We start from the raw sequence: 18,145 nt of genomic DNA, 5'->3' as shown, positions 1-18,145 counted from the left end.
GTCCTGGTCCCTCTGTCCTTTATCAGCGGAAGACAAATATTTTAATGTTTGAGGTGCTAGGTATAATAGAATTAAATAAGCAGTAAGGTATGCACGTTTTATTTTGGCTTGGCCTTGTCTTAATGTTTTATCTGTAATAAGTGGCTTGTTTCTGAAAAATCGAAACATTCATGTTTTGCACTCGTGTAAGTTTGTTCTCTAAGGTAGGTTAATTGCTAGAGGAGAACAGAAGTTTATTAACTACACACCTGTTGGCTGATTACAATGGCCGAAGATAGTACTCTAGTTTGGGTTGGGTTCCCCCAACCTTGAGTAGGAGTAAGCAAAGAAAAGTAAACAGGAGGAAGCAGGAAAACTGGAAAAGTTCTGTTTCTTTTTTAAAAATATTTTTTCTGTTTGGAGATAACATTCTTGTAAATTTTCTGTTCTGAAATGATAATGTTCTCCAGAACTTGTTGCTTCATCTTAAAGACTGTTCAGTCTACTACCGCTTGATTCAGGAAGGGGAAAAGAGCCCCAACAAGATCAGTTTGACCCAACTGGATAAAGAAAATGGAGATGTTTAGATATATATTTTAAATGTGAGTGTTTGGAATGTATGTAGGACTTGAGGCATGGCAGGGAAAGGCTTTAGCTGCAAGCTCCATCCTGAAAATAATTCCACCTTATTTTTGCAACAGGGGCAAGTAAGTTTAAAGAATATAGATGATTGTGCATGCAAACTGGTTGGCTTAGATTCGACTCTCGATAGAATTCTGTCTTCCTGGATTGAGATTTTGTGGAACTAAAAGGAGATGTTGATAACTGTATCTTATGGAGATTTAAGTAATGTTATTCTTGCTCAAGCAGTGGCATTTTGAACTGTTAAATAATTATATGATTTGAATTGCTATTAAGGATGTCTTAGCTAGTGCTTTACTGAGATAAATACAGCAATGTACATTTCTGTAGTTTTAGATCTCTGCAGACAAGAGGAGTCATTGTATTTACACATAATCTTGAAAATGAGCAAACCATGAAAATCATGTCCACAGCTGTAAGCAGCTTGAGTGGAACTGGGAAAAAGGTACTAATATGCTGTGTCTCTGTTTGCTAGCCGAAGTTGAGCCTTCTCATCTCTCATACTTCGACTCATTCTGTTAGTGTGTACTTGGCCCATTGCTTGTAACTTTCACAGAAAATTAACATAAACAAGTTTTTTAAAAAAAAAAAGAAAAAAAAGAAAAAAAGACACCATTCCCTGCCCTCCTGCATTATGGCTAATCGCATTATGTGACAGTCTTCCAAATATTGTAGCTGCTTTTATGTAATGAATGTAATATTTCACATGTAATTCTAAGGTGTAGTTGAATTTGTAAAATAGCTTGCTGCCTCTGAGAAACAAAGTATTTTTCTACAGTATATGTGATTAAAGATGTAGACTTGTTCCTGCTACTTATTGCAACAAATGTCTTAGTCCCCTGTGATTCTTGTTGTAGTACCTGAGCATGTAATAATCTGTTGAATGCAACTGTCGTCACCATGCTTGGAAGCGGGTGTGTGTAATTTAGCCTTGCAGTCCTAATTTTAAGGAAAAGAGGTATTATTCACTCCCATTTTGCAGATGGTGAAACTGAAGTACAGAGGTTGACTGACCAAAGTTACAGAGGAAGTCATCTGGAAGCTAATAATGGAACCCAGATTTACAGACTTTTTCACTTATGTGTTTTTGACCACAAGACTATGTTTCTTCTCTGTTTTTTTTGGTGAATGACATTGTACATAAAAGGAAACTGTCAAGCTTGATGGAGTCAAACCTACTTTGACTTTGGTTCTTTTTCATTGTGGAAATTTACTGCTTGACATGTTTCAAAAATGAGTGTTATATTGACTAGGAAAATAATGTATTAAGCAGATCCTTTTAAATGATTACTGTATTTCCTGCAGTAAAGTACAATGGTGTGAACTTGTTGAGATAGGAGCTACTCTTCTCACTGTTTGCATATGTAGCATGGGAGATTAGTGTCTACACTAATCAATGAGATACAAGGGAGACTTGGGAAAGCTACAGATTGTTTTGCTTTTAAGATAATATGATATTGCTGAAGAGTGAAATTTTTTTAGATGGAAAATATCCATCAATGGTTCAAAGCAAAACAATGTTTAAACATACACTGTAGTCTGATCACAGCTGCATGAAATCTACTGCTGAATATTCTAATGGTAGGAGAAAGTGGGGAATGTCTAGATGGCTAAGCTATTTAGAAGAGGTAATATTTTACAATTAGGAATGCATTTTTCATAAGAATTTTAAAAATTATACTTAAGAGATTTTCCAACATTAACATTGCCTCTCTGTAGGGCAATAAATTGTTTAATTGGCAGCAAATATTGTTTCCTTTTTAAGCCGTGTAAAGTACAGAAAGGTATAAAGTGGTAGAAGTCTGTTTCTACAAGGTTTTGGATTTACCCATTACCCCATAATGTAAACCAGATTTTTTTGGAAATAGTTATCAAACATAATGAATTCACGGGTAGTGTGCTCTTACAAGTTCTAACATACCAAAACCTTTAAATTGCTTTTTTATTAAATGCTTTTTCTCCACATGCAATATTTGTTTTCAGCATTGTATTTTGAACTTGCAAACTTGTTTAAAAACAAGCTGATAGTATTTTGGTTTTGTTTTTAAAGGAAAACAGCTACTTCCTTTATCAAACAGTGTCCACAGTGGAGTGGGACAGACAATATGGCAGCCACCTGGAGATACCTCAAACCTGGTCCGCATGAGAAATCAGTCCCTAGGACAGTCTGCTCCTTCACTTACTGCTGGTTTGGTGAGTGAGTCTGGGAATACTCATGATGATTTTCTGCTATAAATAAAAAGTGGTGTGATCCTGTGCTTTAGTTTTTACCTTGCTTTCCCTGTTCCTGCTCAGTGAATGCAACATTTTGTTCCTGTGGCTCTTTTAAGGGTAGAGGGTGAATTAGCAGGAGAATATGTTCATCCTGCTTTTGACAAAATGCAGGAAAAGAATGTGTGTGCAGAATAATTTCTTTCTGGGGACACTCCTCAATACCACTTAAGCTGCCTGATACCTGAAAGAAAATATCACTGGAAGTCTAGGGAGATGTAAGCATGGGAACTTGACCATTTAAAACAAGTTTAATTGGGAAACAGCTTTCTGAGTTGCTACCTCTGCCTGTTTCCCTAGAGAATAGCTGGGGAGATGCAGCTGAAAGGGATAAAGTCTAAGGAATTAAAGAGCTGGAACTGACATCTGCTCTTCTGCGTGGTTTGTGTCAAAAGGTTTTGGTAAAGTGAACATATTTGTGAAGAATGTTGCATCTGTTAAATTAGCATTTTTTAAGAAGAGAGTATTCTGTATGAGGGGAAAACTCAAATGGCTATAGTCAAGACTGAATTGCAAACCAAAAGGAACATAGGTTTTATTTGTAGATGTTCCTTATTACCTCTAAATACCTAAAATCACTGAAGTACAAGGAGAAGAAAAATATAAGAGTAGGAAAAAACAGTTATTTGTGAACAGTCATATATGCAACAGAAATTGTTGCTAAATAGTAGACTAAAAGCAAAGCTAGAAGCCTTTTTTGCCAAACTTCCATAGAGTTGCCTATATAACCAGTTTTACTCAAATGACCAAATTTTGGTGTGCACTACTTTATAGGGCTGCAAGTAACTGGGTAAATTTATATATATATTACACTGTAAGACTGTTTAGAAGCAATGACCCTTTAAGAAAAAGGGTGTACCTTGGATATAGCCCTCGGATTGTTAGCCCTTAGAATGTTTGGGGGATCCTAGACAGTTTGGCACCACCAGGCTATGAAAAGAAACTTGAATCTTTAAAGTTCAAAAAGCCACGCTTTTATGTTACCACTAATTTTGATTTCACAATGAAGTATTTGTAGTCTTAGCATTTTCAGACATGCTACCATATTGAAATTCTTCTGATTTGATTTAATTGTATTGTGTCTTAGTTTGGTGCCTGTTCAGTGTTTGCCTTAAATTTCTATTCTTAGCATTGGTTATAATTTGCCTATATCAACAGAAAGGGAAAATGCTCATGTCAATTTGGCATCTAAGTATTTATCTGATGGGGATTAAAAAAAGGTAGTATGTTAAAATTCAGGCCTGTTGTCTAGAGGCAGGCAAATGCCTTGAAGCTTCATAGCTTAAGTTAATGAAAATAACTGTGCTTTAAAACAAAGCATTAGTTCTCAGATAATTAATTTTGAATACTAGTTCATTGCTTAACAACTGTGTACAATTCAGTGAGCTGCCGATGTATTTGTGTTATAATTCTGCATATTAGTAATATGATGTATTTTTGGTGTGTCATGGCAGTGTTTGTGCTGCCTATCAAATGTTCTGATATGAAACGCAATGCCAATAACTTATGCTAAAATAATTTAAAATTCTGTGCTTTCTAATTAAAGCAGAGAAATTCAGCTATAGATCCAGTATTTGTCCCTCTGGTGGCGTTAGGTACTGAAATATATGGTTGCTTTCCTATCTCTGTATACTTTATGGTGGGCTGTATGTTAATTACAGTTGCAGTTAATTAAGCCTAGAAATTAAGAATTTTTATATGAAGTGGGCTTCTAAAGCAATGACTCAAGAGCTGGTCGCAAGGTGAACACCTAATTAAATGCAGTGAGTCCTGGGATCATGGAGCTAGTTACATGTTTGCAGCTGTTTTAATATGCTTGTGGTATTGAAATACGTTTCACAAATTAGAATAGCAAAAGGTCTCTTGCCAGTATAATTAATCTCCTTTGAAGAATAGCTCTATTAAGAGATGAGTAGGTTCAGTAATGCAGAGTGTCATTTTAATATGCCAGCCTTGATTGCTGGAGCATTTAATTCTTTTGTTATTTGTTATAATACAATACACAGATAACTAGAGAGAAGTGGGAGTGTGGTATGGGAAAGCCAGAATACTCAAAGCTGTGTGCGTTGTTTCTGCTCCTTCTTTTTGGCACTGTAGGTATCAGTGGATTTTCCTTTGCTAAATTGCTTTGCTGGCATTCAGTAGCGTGTCTTTTTTACTTTCTAACCACTACTAATCCTACAGATTGTTTGCTGTGCTTAAACTGCATTCATTTCAACTTTGAAAGTATTTGCAAAGCAAAAAGATAAATTAACAATAGCAAATCCATAGAAATAAGTTTGCAGCTTCTGAAATGACTGATAGCTAGGCTACTTATCAGCAATAACTCAAGAACTGGAAATACATCGAATTCTAACATGCTGAACTACATAAGCACAGTTCATTGTTAGACAGACTCTTTCAGCTCGCACGGGTGTGATAATCTGGATTAATGTGTCTGCATAGCAGTTGCCACTAGATCCTTGACTTGAGAAAGAAGCCAAGGCAGACTGAATGCTGAGTGCTGTCATTGTGGAATGATAGATGTTGATCTGATCTGTGTGCCTTCTAAATATATGCAAGGATTTCAGAGGATGACCTTCCAGTTGATCATCTACTCTTAAGATGGATTGCTCTGATCCTAGTAGATTGAATTCTGGTGGGGAGCATCCTGTTTAAGACTTTTAAATCCCTAAGATAGCCAAGGAAGTAATCAGAGAAAAAAGACATAAAGCATCATTGTGGGCATCTCAGTGGTGTTTTGTGCTCTCAAGATCCAAATACAGTAAAAACTGAGGGCTCAGAGAGTGTGTATAAAGTGTGTGTATGAGGAACAGAAGGATAATAATGTGGAAAATCTCTTAGGACTTAGTTTAGGGGTTTGTTTATCTGAAATCTCGACCTGCAGGCACCCTGTCATAAAAAGAGTTATAACTTGGACTGCGTTTTGAAGGCAGCTGATGTGAATAATCAGGAATATGGATGTATTCTCTTATAAAGAAAGGCATGAAGAGCATCAGAGTTTGTTAATCTTGGAAAGGAAAAAGCTTCTCAGGAATATGGATGTATTCTCTTATAAAGAAAGGCATGAAGAGCATCAGGGTTTGTTAATCTTAGAAAGGAAAAAGCTTGTGAAGAGAAGGTTGCGATTGTTGTAGAGGAGTAGAGGATTGGGAGTGTCTTTCTTGCAAATACTTATTTTGACAAAACTGAGTGTGAACAAAATCGATTGCCAGAAGCAATGCTCTAAGGTGTTAATATTCCAGGGTTGGAGCATTTATGGGTGGGCAAAGGATGATTTTCCCCTCATGTTTATTGTTAAGGACAGGTTGCTCAACTGGAGCACTACACTAATGCTGAATACGTATTTGCATTTGTGGAGAGGGATGTGGCGTTTTTTGTGTGTGTCTCACCCCCCCGTAGAGAGCATCTCCAGCACTGTCTCCAGCATTTTGTGAAAGAAACATCTGACATTGTGGTACCCATTAATTAGGACTACATCTTACCTGCATTGCTCACTACCTAATGCCCGGAAAAGTTTGAGATGTTCCAAGAGTAAGAAACCATGCATGTTCCTTTTGCCAGCTGTGGTGATTGGAAAACAATTGTAGAAGCCTGTCAGTGGAAAATTACATACTTTTGTGAAAGAGATTTTGAACCTTTAGGTTTGGGGGGTTTTTTTGGTTTGGGTTTTTTTTTTTTTTTTTGTAATACTTACAAACTTCAGTTTTCTAAAGTGTTCCCAGTACTGAACTGGAACTCGCTGTACTCCTTGAACTGAAAAAAATGAACATAATTTTTGAAAATTAGGTTGAGGATTCTAGCCGGGTGGTTGCAGTTCTCTCTTTAGTGTAAACTTTCTTCCTTATATTCTGTGCCACATGGTACGTGGTCAGAGCCATTTCTTCATCTTCAGAGATGAATTCTGCTGACTAAGCAGTTGGTGCTCTGTTAATCCTCTGATGCCAGACTTGCAAGATTTCCTTGTAGGGTCAGTCTCCTCTTCAGAGAATAATTTCAAATGACTTACGGTTTTACGTTTACTTTGTAAGGTAATGGTGAAAACAAAATGAGACAATTGTGTATTCTTTGCTGTTGTAGAGAGTGCCAGGTACTTCACCTTTCCCTGGTCTTGTTCTAGAAGTGGTTAAAAAAAAAAAAGCTTCTCAGGTTCTGAATAATGATCTGGAAGGCTCAAATGTGAAGACTTGAAATTACTAACAAGCTGAAGAACTTCCTGTGTTGAATAACACTAAGTCAGTGACGCTGCCTGTTCAGCCTGATTTATTCTGAACGTTTAGTTCCCCAAAGCTGTGCGGATTAGGCAATACCGAGTGGAATGGGGAAAATGGTCGTCCTTGTGACCGTGGGTCCTTGGCTCAGCAAGGAAGCGTGTATTGGAAACACAGTAACTGAGACAGACTTCACACTGTGGCATGTTGTCTTTGATGTCAATGGGGTGTGCTTTTTAGATATAGGAGAGAACATTTACTGCTGATTTTCTAAATTTTTACTCCTTTGCTTTTTTACTTAGTTTTAGATACATCAGCAATAGAATCATTTGTACCTAATATATATACTTCCTGTAATAGTGTATTTCCCCTGCGCGGGTTGCTCTTTCCACTCTTCATTACAAAAGGATGTATTTCAAATCTGTATCATTCCTGGCTACCAGGAAGAGTGGCTAGTTGGCTACAGGTTTGGGTTTGTGGGTGAGACAACTTAGGTAATTCCCTTTAAATTCATGTAGAAAGCTAAATCCAACTGCAAGTTTTTATAAAGCCTGCTGAGGCATTTGTGGTGCTGGTCGGCCATCTGCTGGTGGGCCTGTGGCAATTGACAGGAATAATAGAAGATCCAAGTAAGTTTTTTGTAAAACATTTTTAGAGATTTCCGGTAATTGTTAGTGATTTTACAGCACAGGCATGTTTTTCCTGGGATCGTCTTGCACAGTAACCACTTGCTAATAACCGGGCCTTTTTGGTTTCTTAGCTGAAGTATGAATTAGCTTTATATTTTAATACCATACCGTGGTTTGCAACCTTGTTTTTCTGGTAACAGAGAGATGATGGTTGGGATAGTTGTGAAGAAAATAAGATTTTTTTTAAAAAAAATTTTTTTAAAAATTATTATTTGGAGCTATTTATATAAATCATTGCTGTTTGTAATTTTTGGGTCAGAAGCTGTGTTGCCTAATTGTGTTTTGGTCTATGGCCTGCTAGGTGGTGCTGGAGTACCGGAGGTCTCAGTAGAGTGAACTGCGTTTTCAGCACAAAATGACACCATTGCTACAGGGCCAACATAAAGAAGAGGTAGAGGTGTTTTCCTCTAGCCTATAGCTAAAGGAGACCTTAATTCTGTGTTGACTGTCAATTCAGTACAGAAATAAATAATTCAAAAGGCCTGATAAAGTGCAGTGGAACTAGAAGTTCAAGCTTCTTTATACTCTGCTTCAAATCTCCTCCTAGTTATAAAAGAAAATTCTATCTCTGGGTCTCTTACTTAGTCCCTAGTACTTTAATGTATTTGTTGTTTATTATTTAGGATCTCCACTTTATGCAGACATCTGGGTAGTGGCTGTTAATCTCACAGTGATGAGGTCTTGGAAGGAATAACATTTGTAGTGACTAGCAGGTATCTGACTAGCAAACTAAATACTAGTTTGCAAAGCACAGTAGCGGATCTTCCACCCCACTCTCCACCTTTCTGCTCGATATGTATATGCTGGTGGTGAGGTGAGTGCGTAGAGCTTAGAATTCTGCCTCCTCACAAAAGAATTAGATGTAATCTCTGTCTTTTTATTTAAAAATACAATACTAGTTGGGGACAAATCGTTAATGCCAGTTATGCATAAGCTACCTCCTGCTGATTGACTGGGTACTTATTACAGAAGCAGACATTTGAATCTGATGAGAAAACTTCATTTACATTTGTGTGTTCTGAAAGACACAGCTGCTCTTTTCCCAAAATATTTTGTCATAGATAACCTTACTTTTAGTTTGTATTTTAGGTGGTAACATGTTGACTACTTAAATGTTGCTAATACGGCTGAAAATACTTTTGTCTAAGAATAATCATTAAAGTTATAGCTGATGAAGACCATAAATTGTTTTAGGGAGTAGAGAACTTTCAATACTTGACTGTACAAGTAGAATGTCATATTTTTATATTGTTAGAAAAGCAGAAGGTAGCAGAAACTATGGTTGTATGAATGAATGGATTTTATTATTCTATGAAGGCATGGAAATTGCAGTTTAAAATAGCAGTTGTAACTGTAATAACCTGAGATAGGATGTAAGTGGATTTCCAAATTAAGACCATGTGAAGTCTAAGTTTATGCATACTAATTAAAATCTTGCATTTTTTTATGCTGCAAAGTCTATGGGTGAATCTTTGAGAGTTTGGGTGTGTTAGCAATTTTGGAAGATGTGGGTATGAGGAGATAGATAGATGAGTGTTGCTTGAAGAACTAAAGCAGTGTCCAAGCTTGCATTTGTTTGAAGGGACTGAATTTGAGGAAGAGGTAGGGAGCAAGTTCTAGACAGAGGGTTGAACGTATCGGCGTGAACTGAATGATAAAACTTGAAAGTAAGAACAAGGAATTTGGATCTGATCATGTGAACAGTGGAGAATAAGGCTTTTGCAAAGAAGTAAATGATAGTGTAAGCAGACTGCAGAAGAGCTTCTTTGAACGTATTCAAGTATTCTGAGCAAATTTTTGAGCATTGGGCAGTATTTAGAGTGCTTGCAGAGACTTACCTTTGTCACAGCTTTAAGGTATCTCTGGTAGGGAAACTAAAATGCATATGCTATAATTTTGTGTGTTTTCATGATAGATTCAGGATGCGTGCTTCGCAGTGGCATTCAAAACTGATAGTCCTGATAGGTTTTTCACTAGTAAATTTCATTCTGAATAATTCATGTGTATCTGTGTAAAGAAGAGCACATAACTGTGATAAATGCTGTACTAAAGTTATATTTAATATATAGTGCATATTACTTAAACACAGTCAGCATCTCACTGTGAAGAAACTTCGGCATATTACTTGAACACAGTCAGCATCTTTTTACTCACTTCAGTTAAGTGAATTCCGTTTTGGAGTGGACTCATTGACTCAAAGGAGATTTTCATACTTGAAAGAAAATTTGAACACCCTTCTGTGTAACCTGAGGCTTGTCATTGTAGGAAATATGAATTCATAAAACTTGCCTTGTGATAATTGTTAGGCACTAGACTGTCAGTTTGAATGATTGCAGTTCTCATTATCTTCAGATGCTGTGTGTTATTTTTTTGTCTATGAATATGTTGAATTGATTTTTGGCACATGCAGTCAGCTCTGTTCCTGACAGCAGCGCTATTGTAGGTGTAAAGTGAGAAACTGCTGTAGTGCACATGGAAAATCAGCTTTTTTGCTTGACGACCTGTGGGGAACTTAAGATAAAATATAAAGAATTACTCAGACTGTCTTGAACACACATTGTCACTGAGTGAGGCTTTGTTCCATGAGACTGTTGTTCTGTGGTTCTTAGTGACCTCTATATAAAAACATACTGATGTAGATGATAAAATTTCTGGTTTTCAATTTAAAATATTTGAAAGTTGGCTGTTCTATTTTCGTGAATTTTGGCAGGTATTTCCATAGAAAGGCAGTGTGAGATGCCCACATTTAATATTTTAATATGGCTGCCTTCTGTGTCTGGTAACACTTCTGGTGACTGTTTCCTAGGATGTGATAATAGGAGGATCAGCCTTTAAACATGAAATAGTTTGTTTGCCTAAATTTCAAACTACTTTGTTCCAGTAATGCAAACTGTTTTGAGCTTTAGGACATATAAAAATCCCCCATAACTCTTTGACTAAACAAAAGCCTTGGAGATGCTCTAGAAATCAGTGGCATAATCCTCTACGTTTGGCTGCCGTTTTTTCTTTGGTATGTTTTCCTATCCTGTATCATTTTGGTTTATCCAAGCCATGCAATGTGTCTTTCCAGCCATCCAAACAGTTTCAGCTCCAGAGACACAATGATTGCTCATTTTACCAGTTGGAGGAAAACAGGAATACAGTGATTTATATCCTTCACCTCTGAAAAGCTGCAGCTCAGAATCTTTCCTGAGAGTTAATCTACAGTCCTTATTACCTTGAGATTATTAGAGGGGGAGAGGTGAAATCTCTTGGCAGAGATAAGTGTAGCCTTGTAAGTGAAACACAGTCCTAAAGCCTGAGACTTATGCAACAATCCTGATATCTGAGCTTTGATAAACTAAGATACAGAGAGGTTAAGTCATTTGGTCATCAGTAGAACTGGGAGTAAAGCATACCTCACAGACTTTCTGTAAAGCTCAGTTTATTAATGCTTGGAAAATGTTTGAAACTCAAATGGATGGTGCTATGAAATAACTTACTCCTGCAGTTGCTGTATATAGTGTGCCTGTGTCATTCTATTATTTCAGACTGTGTTTAAAGATACTTAGATTTTTAAGTCAATTGTTCAAAAGCCAGGAAATACCTTGACCTCTTACCTGGCTTTGCTATGCTATTATTGCTAACCCAAGCATTTCTGCAGGAATTGTGACTTTTAAACTCTTCCCTGGTGGGAACTGCAGCGTCCTTGTGCTGTGAGAACATGAGGTATGAAGTCAGAATAACCATTACACTAGCAAGCTTGATTTGAGAGTCAGTATCTGTACTTCTTCCCTTTGTGAACAGAGACTAGGATAATTAATGGCCAGGCTGTTTTTTCAAAGCTTTGTGTATTACAGGAATAGATGAGAACTCTTGTATTGTGGCATTTTGAATTGATCAGAATTTTTTTCATTGAAAGCAGTTGTGACCAACTAAGTATGTATAGTGCAAAATTTGCTGAGAGGTTGCCTTCTGTGTTCAAAACAAACCAGCTTACCAAAGCTGTTTTATTAGTAAATAGTGCGGAACAACTGACTGAGGTGCTTCTTGCTTTTGTTATTTATTGCAATGGCCAAGTTTCCATTAAAAAAAAAAAAGTTCTGTGTACATCATGAATATAAAATGCTGTCATGTTGAGACTATAGCGCGAGTCTGCAAAAATGTGTGTCAATGTGAAGTTTAAGTTATTGGCAAGGGGGAAATGTTTGCAGTAGAGGACTGAAAGATGTGCAGTGTTTCAGATCTGTCATAAAAGGATGTGAAATGTAATTAACCTAAAATAACCTTTAAAATATTTTTGAGCCTGATAAATTAAATGAGCTGTTGAGATAACTTAATGAGAGATTTTAATTTTCTACCTTAAATAATATCCTATTAAAATCCTCAAGATTTTGCTTTGTGATGGAATCCACTGAGACTTACATTTTCACAATGACCTCATGATTCGGTAACATTCTTAATATATTTGGTGCATATTTGAGGGGTAAGGTCTAGGTTAATGGCAGCATTTGTTCTTTAAGTGCTTGAAGCCACAAAACTCTAATTGAAGATATGAATGTTCAAGCCTCATTATTTTAATGTGGTCATATGGTATAGTGACAGTAAAAGTAGTTATATGATGAACTCCTATGGCAGAGTTCATGATTTGTCCATGAAAACAAACCATTATGTGAAACTTGGAATTAAAATTCTCTGCCTTGGAGTTTAAATAAAACATGAAACTTCAGGTCTAACATGGTTTCTGTATTTGTCTTCACTCAAAATTAAAAATAAGTATTTGCATACCTTTAGTATAGAGAATACTGCTATGTGATTTGTTTACACAAATGAAGTTACAGTGCATGCACTAAGTTCTTCAAACCAAGACTTCTAGTTAGATACTTTGTTATGCATTTGGTTCAAATAGTTAAGTCTGCAGAGGTACTTTTGGCAAATTTGCATCTCAAATTTTCTAAATATTGGTAATTGAACTAATTTAATGGATGAGCTGTTGCCAAGGAAAATACATGGTGTGTTTATTACAGTGCCAAGAATCCAAGGGTTGAAGACAAAGGTCAGAATGTTCATTACTGCTTGCATTTCATCAGTGTTGCTAGCCTTGGTTGCGTGTTTGCACCTTTGCATACTGTGCTGTCTCTAGCATGAGCTAGATCCCTTTTAAGATCCCTCCTGCCTGTTCTGATCCTAAGCTTTCCTTTCCCTCCTGTGTTCTCCCAGAAGTGTTTATTTTTCTCTGTGGCTTTCCCTATCCCCAGAAAACAGGAAAAAACCCTTCCCACAGTAAACATTAGTTCTTATTATTTGATGATAGCCAGAAAAGTTGTGAATTTGGACTGCTTTGTGCACAAGTATACTTAGAATCATAGAATCATTTGGGTTGGAAAAGACGTTTAAGATCATCCAGTCCAACCATTAACCTAACATTATCAAGTCCACACTAAACCAATTAAGGGTAGACTAGTCTAAACCATGTCCCCAAGTGCCACATCTACCCGTTTTTTGAACACTTCCAGGGATGGTGACTCTACCACCTCTCTGGGCAACTTCTGTGACCTCCTTGATCCCTCTCCAGTGTAAATTCTTTGGGCTGTGGACTACTGGTCTGAAAATCTTAGTGCGAAAGCTATAGAGTTGTGTCTTGCATTACAATTTTACTGTTGCTCAAAATTTGCACGTCTCTCTCTTACCATACAGTTACTTGTTCTGGTACAACCTTTATTTCTGTAGTATCTCCTTGCTAAATGAATGATGTTCTGAATCTTGGGCTTTTGGTCCACAAGCTCTTTGGCTCTGCTCAAATGACAGTATGCAGTGTAAAACTAAGTTTGTGGGTATTATTAACTATATTGATAACTATTTCTTTGGTTTTAGGTAAGTTTTTGTTGTTTTGCCTTAAAGTTCACTTATCAAATAACTTCTTTCAAAATAAAGTAAAATATAGAGTGTTACGAATTTGAAACACATGCATGCATTTCTTATCAAAGAAATCTTAAATCTTATTAGAACAAAATAGGCTAATAAAATAGAGAAGTTTGGCAAGATAAACTGATGAGGTTTTTGAAAGAAAAGAACAATTTGTAATATTGCGTACATGCAGAACTATCTGAATTGAGAGGAAAAGTACTGTGTCAGCATTGTCAAATTATATTGATCAGGCATCAGCATCAATCCTGATTAAATAGGCAGCTGTTTAAAGTGGTATATTTGACAATGACATCTTTTTATTTTCCATGATTACTTGCCTGCTGACATGTTTATTTTCTTGATGTAATTTACATACTGTGTTTGAAATGTTGCTGACTGAGAAATAGTTGAATTACACCAGGCACAAAGTAGAAAGAAAATCAGACCTTCTTATAGCTGGTATGAACATGTATGAATATCAGGTAATATCTACAAATAAAACAGTTGATTTATGTACCAACTTAATTCCAAGAGAGCACTCTAATAAATTGAATGGAATGCTTATCTTTTTTTTTTTTTTTTAAATGCTAAAGGTTATTTAGAAATCGTATTGGATTTAAAAAGAAAATGGCAGTAAATCTTCGTATAAATGAGAGGTGTTGAAAACCTTGGGGGACCCTGTTCCATGTGGATTATTTTCAGACAAATCTGTGGTATCAACTTCCCTGGGAAAGTGTCAAGAATAGATTAAAACCCATTTAACTGGAGGGGTGCTCGGCCATTAAACTTGGCTCTACAATGACGTGATAGATATCCCTTACCATTCTAATTGCTGAATTCCTCTATTTTTCCATAAGCAAAAGGTAAACTGCTGCTCTTCCCTCTGGCTTACTGTAAATTGCAATAATTTCAAGGGAAAGGTATTGTGGTGCCTAACTTCTTCAATGAAGTACATTAATGATGCATGCCCTTCCATCTGCTATCTGATTTGTTTTTTGTCTCATTATTAACAAGGCTTTTATCATCAAACTTTGCCCGCATTGTATGAAATCTCTATCTGAGAATAGTCATGGACAACCGTTAGTAATTGTTAGCTCCGTTTTTCCTTGTGCATCAGGAAACTTTTCCAGTAGTTTGGGTGTCCAAAAGTAGGTAATCACAATTTCACATTCTGGAGGAAGCAGTGAAAGGTTGGTTAAACTCCATTTTGTGTTAAGTAAAATGGATAAAGTTGATTTAACTCCATTTCACCTAAGCTACATAATTGAGCTTATCTTTTTGGTATAAGCTTCTGTTTTGGTTTGAATCCCACAGTTCAGAATAGTGGAAAGTGTATAACAATTTTCACTATCCATAAGTATAATTATTACATTTTCTACTATATGTTTTACACATAATTGCTTCAGTCCCATAACATGCTCAAATTCTGACATGGCTATGCTGAGAATTGGCTGTCTCATTTACATGCAGTTCTGTGTGCCAATATTGTGTCCTCAAAGTATATGGGAAAGGTTAAAGAGGTTGGGGTTGTGGCCGGGTGGTGCCGCATGTTTAAAGACCCTCCTCCCTGCCCGCATTTGAAACAGGCGAAGCATCAGTGAGTAGCACAGACCACCTAAGTGTTGAAACTTCAATCTAACTAAGTAGTAGTAATCGGGGGGCCTGTACTACCCACTGTTTGACGAGGATAGGTGATGCTGACTGCAGTGTGCTGAGGAAGATCGGACACCGTAGAAGGAAATGTTAGTGGGAGACTTCAGTTCCTTATATGTAGACTGGACACGTGTCACACTGGGACATGATGAGAGTAGACTTTAAATGTTCAGTGAGTGTTTCATAAGAGAGGTCAAGCTCTAGCAAAAAGCCCATGGGAGGAGAAGTAACATTGCTGTTATCCTTAGCAGTGCTCAGTTCTGGTTCAAAATGTAAGTAAAAAGTGCTGCATAATACTATATGCATGACTGTTCTGTTGACACAGAACGGTCGTATTCAGTAGCAGTTCTTTTTCTGATGGCTGCTTTTAAAAATTCACTTGATTGGCAGGTTCTTAACCCAGAAAATTTTGCTGTTTCCTAGAGATACTTTTTTTTTTTTTAAGAAATGTAGTTTGCAGGCAAGTTAAAAGCTCTGAACAATTCTAAGTCTGATGTCTACATTTTTACTTTATCAGCAGAGGCAGTAATGTAAACACCCCAAACCCCACCTCCCCCATCCAAAAGCACCTAAGAACTCTTCTCAGAAATCGCAGTGATTTATTTGCGACCTTATTTTTCCATAAAAATCTCAACAACTGATGTTACTTCTACTTTTTTCTTTAATTGGAAAAGTTGATACAGGATTGAAATAATTATTTTGCCCAGGATTATTGAACTGCTCTGAAACCTCCTGGATATAATCTGCTTACTCCTTGACTCTCATTTGGCTGGGTAGGAATGGGCTTTTTTGGACTTGTCCTCTGCTTCTGGTTGCAAAACAAGCTTTGAAGGCAGTACTGAGAAGGAAAGGGGGCTGCTAGTGTGGGAAGTTCAGGAGCACAGGACAGAGAGCAAACTGCTACAATAAACTGATAATGCTGATGTCTGATAACTTTGAGGTATATTTAGAATCATGCTGCTGTTCTCATGTTTGTGTTTTGTCCATCGCAGCTCACGCTTTCATTTAGTTGCCTTCTACTTCAGTGACTTCAGAAGGAAACCTTAGGAGATGGGGTTTTCTTCAGCTTCATTGCCTATTCTGCAAAGACCTTCCCTTTCCCTTGAACTCCATCTTGACTGTACAGATTTGTGTTCTGCTATGAGATCATTCTGTCAGTATAGACTTGTTTACTTCACAACTTTGGCAATTTCAGAAGGTTCCTTTCAATATTAAACCATCCACCTTTTGCATTAGCAGATTATTTTTCAGCATGGAACTGTGGATTGCTACTGGTGATTGCCAGTGTTTCTTTCTTCTTTGAACACCTAATGTTTTGGTAGAATCGAATTCTCTGTTTTCTAATGTAATTTCCTGCCTTAATTAATTTCTTGCTGGATCCAGTTGGACTCAGTATGATACCAGTCTTCTGAGAAGCTTCTTTTGTTGATGCATTTAGAAAAGGCTCTACTTCTTTCATGGAAAGAATTTTCTCTAGGGATGCTGCCAAGACTCAGAAGACCAAGAAATCTTACGGCTTTGTATTTGAGTGTAATCAAACTGGCACTCACCATAATTTTGTCTCTTTAGAACTGGAACAGATATGTAGATGAATATGTATTTTTGGCATTGGCTTTAACCAAAATTGCAAGTAATGGTGTACATGACCATGAACTGCCAGAAGCATTGAGCAGTGGTAGGGAATCAAAGTTTCTGCAATTGTTCCTTCTTTCCTGGTAACTTCCAAGCCACTGGCCAATTTCATCCAGCCTTGAAAAGAAGAAGAAATGTCAAAAATAATTGTAATTACAATTTTCTAAGAATTGGAACCGAGTTGGAGACACCCCCTCACATTCTCTGAGAGAGAGTTCATTGTTTATTGTGGCTTGGCAGCACTGATTGACACTCAAATATGACAGCTCTCGATTAGCTGGGGGAGATGCTGTCTCCAGCTGGGTGGAGGTAAAACAGGAGAGCTGGAGTTACCTCTGTAAGGACCATGGGAGGGAGCAAGATGACAAAAAGACAAATTTGAGTCTGTAGGAAACTGGGTGTCTTTAATTCTGTTGCTTGAGAAGCAGCTTGTTTATATTGCAGTACTGAAGGAATCTGACATCCTGCTGTTTCCAGAATCATTGATGTTAGTGACCTAATGCTGGGCAAGGTTGGAAGGACAGCTTTTGAAATGCTTCTTGTAATACTTCCTTGTTGTCAGTTTGGCATATTACTTTTACTGTGGAAGGAACGTCGGGATGCTAGTCCAGCAGACTGAAGATCTTTCCACATGCTGCCTTTGCAGCATTCTGTGGTTGTCCCAAGCTGAGACTGCACTGAAAGGTTAGCACAAGGAAGTGATGGGTGTCTTTCCTGGACTGTAAATCTGACCTTTCAGAAAGGCGGAGGGGGGAACCCTCACATTTTGGTTGTGCGTATCGGAGCAGAGTATGCTTGTGGCATCATCTGCAGTTTATTTCTTTGCTTTTCACTACTAAAGACATTATAAAAATTAGTATTCTACAAGCTTGAAAGAGAGACTATTATCTAATTGGCTTTTGGTTAGGAGGATACTGATTTCTAGGTCAATGTAAAACAAATGAGCATTTAAATTGAAGAGGAGCAGCTGTTCCAAAGCCCCTTTCCACAGTGCCTGGTTTTGTTAAGGATAATTATGTCTAATTTTAAATTATGATAGCTTTGAGTATTGAGCTTTGCCTTGTTACATCCACTAGCTATTCTCCTTCATCAGTAAGAATGTTCCATCATGGAGCTAGGTTTCTGATTGGATTTATTTTTCTGGTCCTTTTGAATTATGAAGAGAAATACAGCTTTGAAGAT

At 37.1% G+C, this 18,145-nt stretch overlaps 1 protein-coding gene across 3 annotated transcripts in view; it reads left to right on the top strand.

The window, feature by feature from the left end:
* Positions 1–18,145, top strand: part of MAST2 (microtubule associated serine/threonine kinase 2) — a 194,452-nt gene that overhangs the window by 23,387 nt on the left and 152,920 nt on the right. For 2 of the 3 annotated variants that reach the window (XM_075710859.1, XM_075710860.1), the window contains exon 3: positions 2,672–2,814. In XM_075710859.1, the coding sequence (XP_075566974.1) occupies positions 2,672–2,814 (143 nt within the window). Of the gene's footprint in view, positions 1–951; positions 1,067–2,671; positions 2,815–18,145 lie in introns of all 3 variants that reach the window. The other variant, XM_075710861.1, reaches the window with a different exon arrangement.

This window comes from Pelecanus crispus, chromosome 5, assembly GCF_030463565.1.
Source record: "Pelecanus crispus isolate bPelCri1 chromosome 5, bPelCri1.pri, whole genome shotgun sequence".
Classification (NCBI taxonomy): Eukaryota; Metazoa; Chordata; class Aves; order Pelecaniformes; family Pelecanidae; genus Pelecanus; species Pelecanus crispus.
This window is presented reverse-complemented; position numbering and strand designations above follow the sequence as displayed.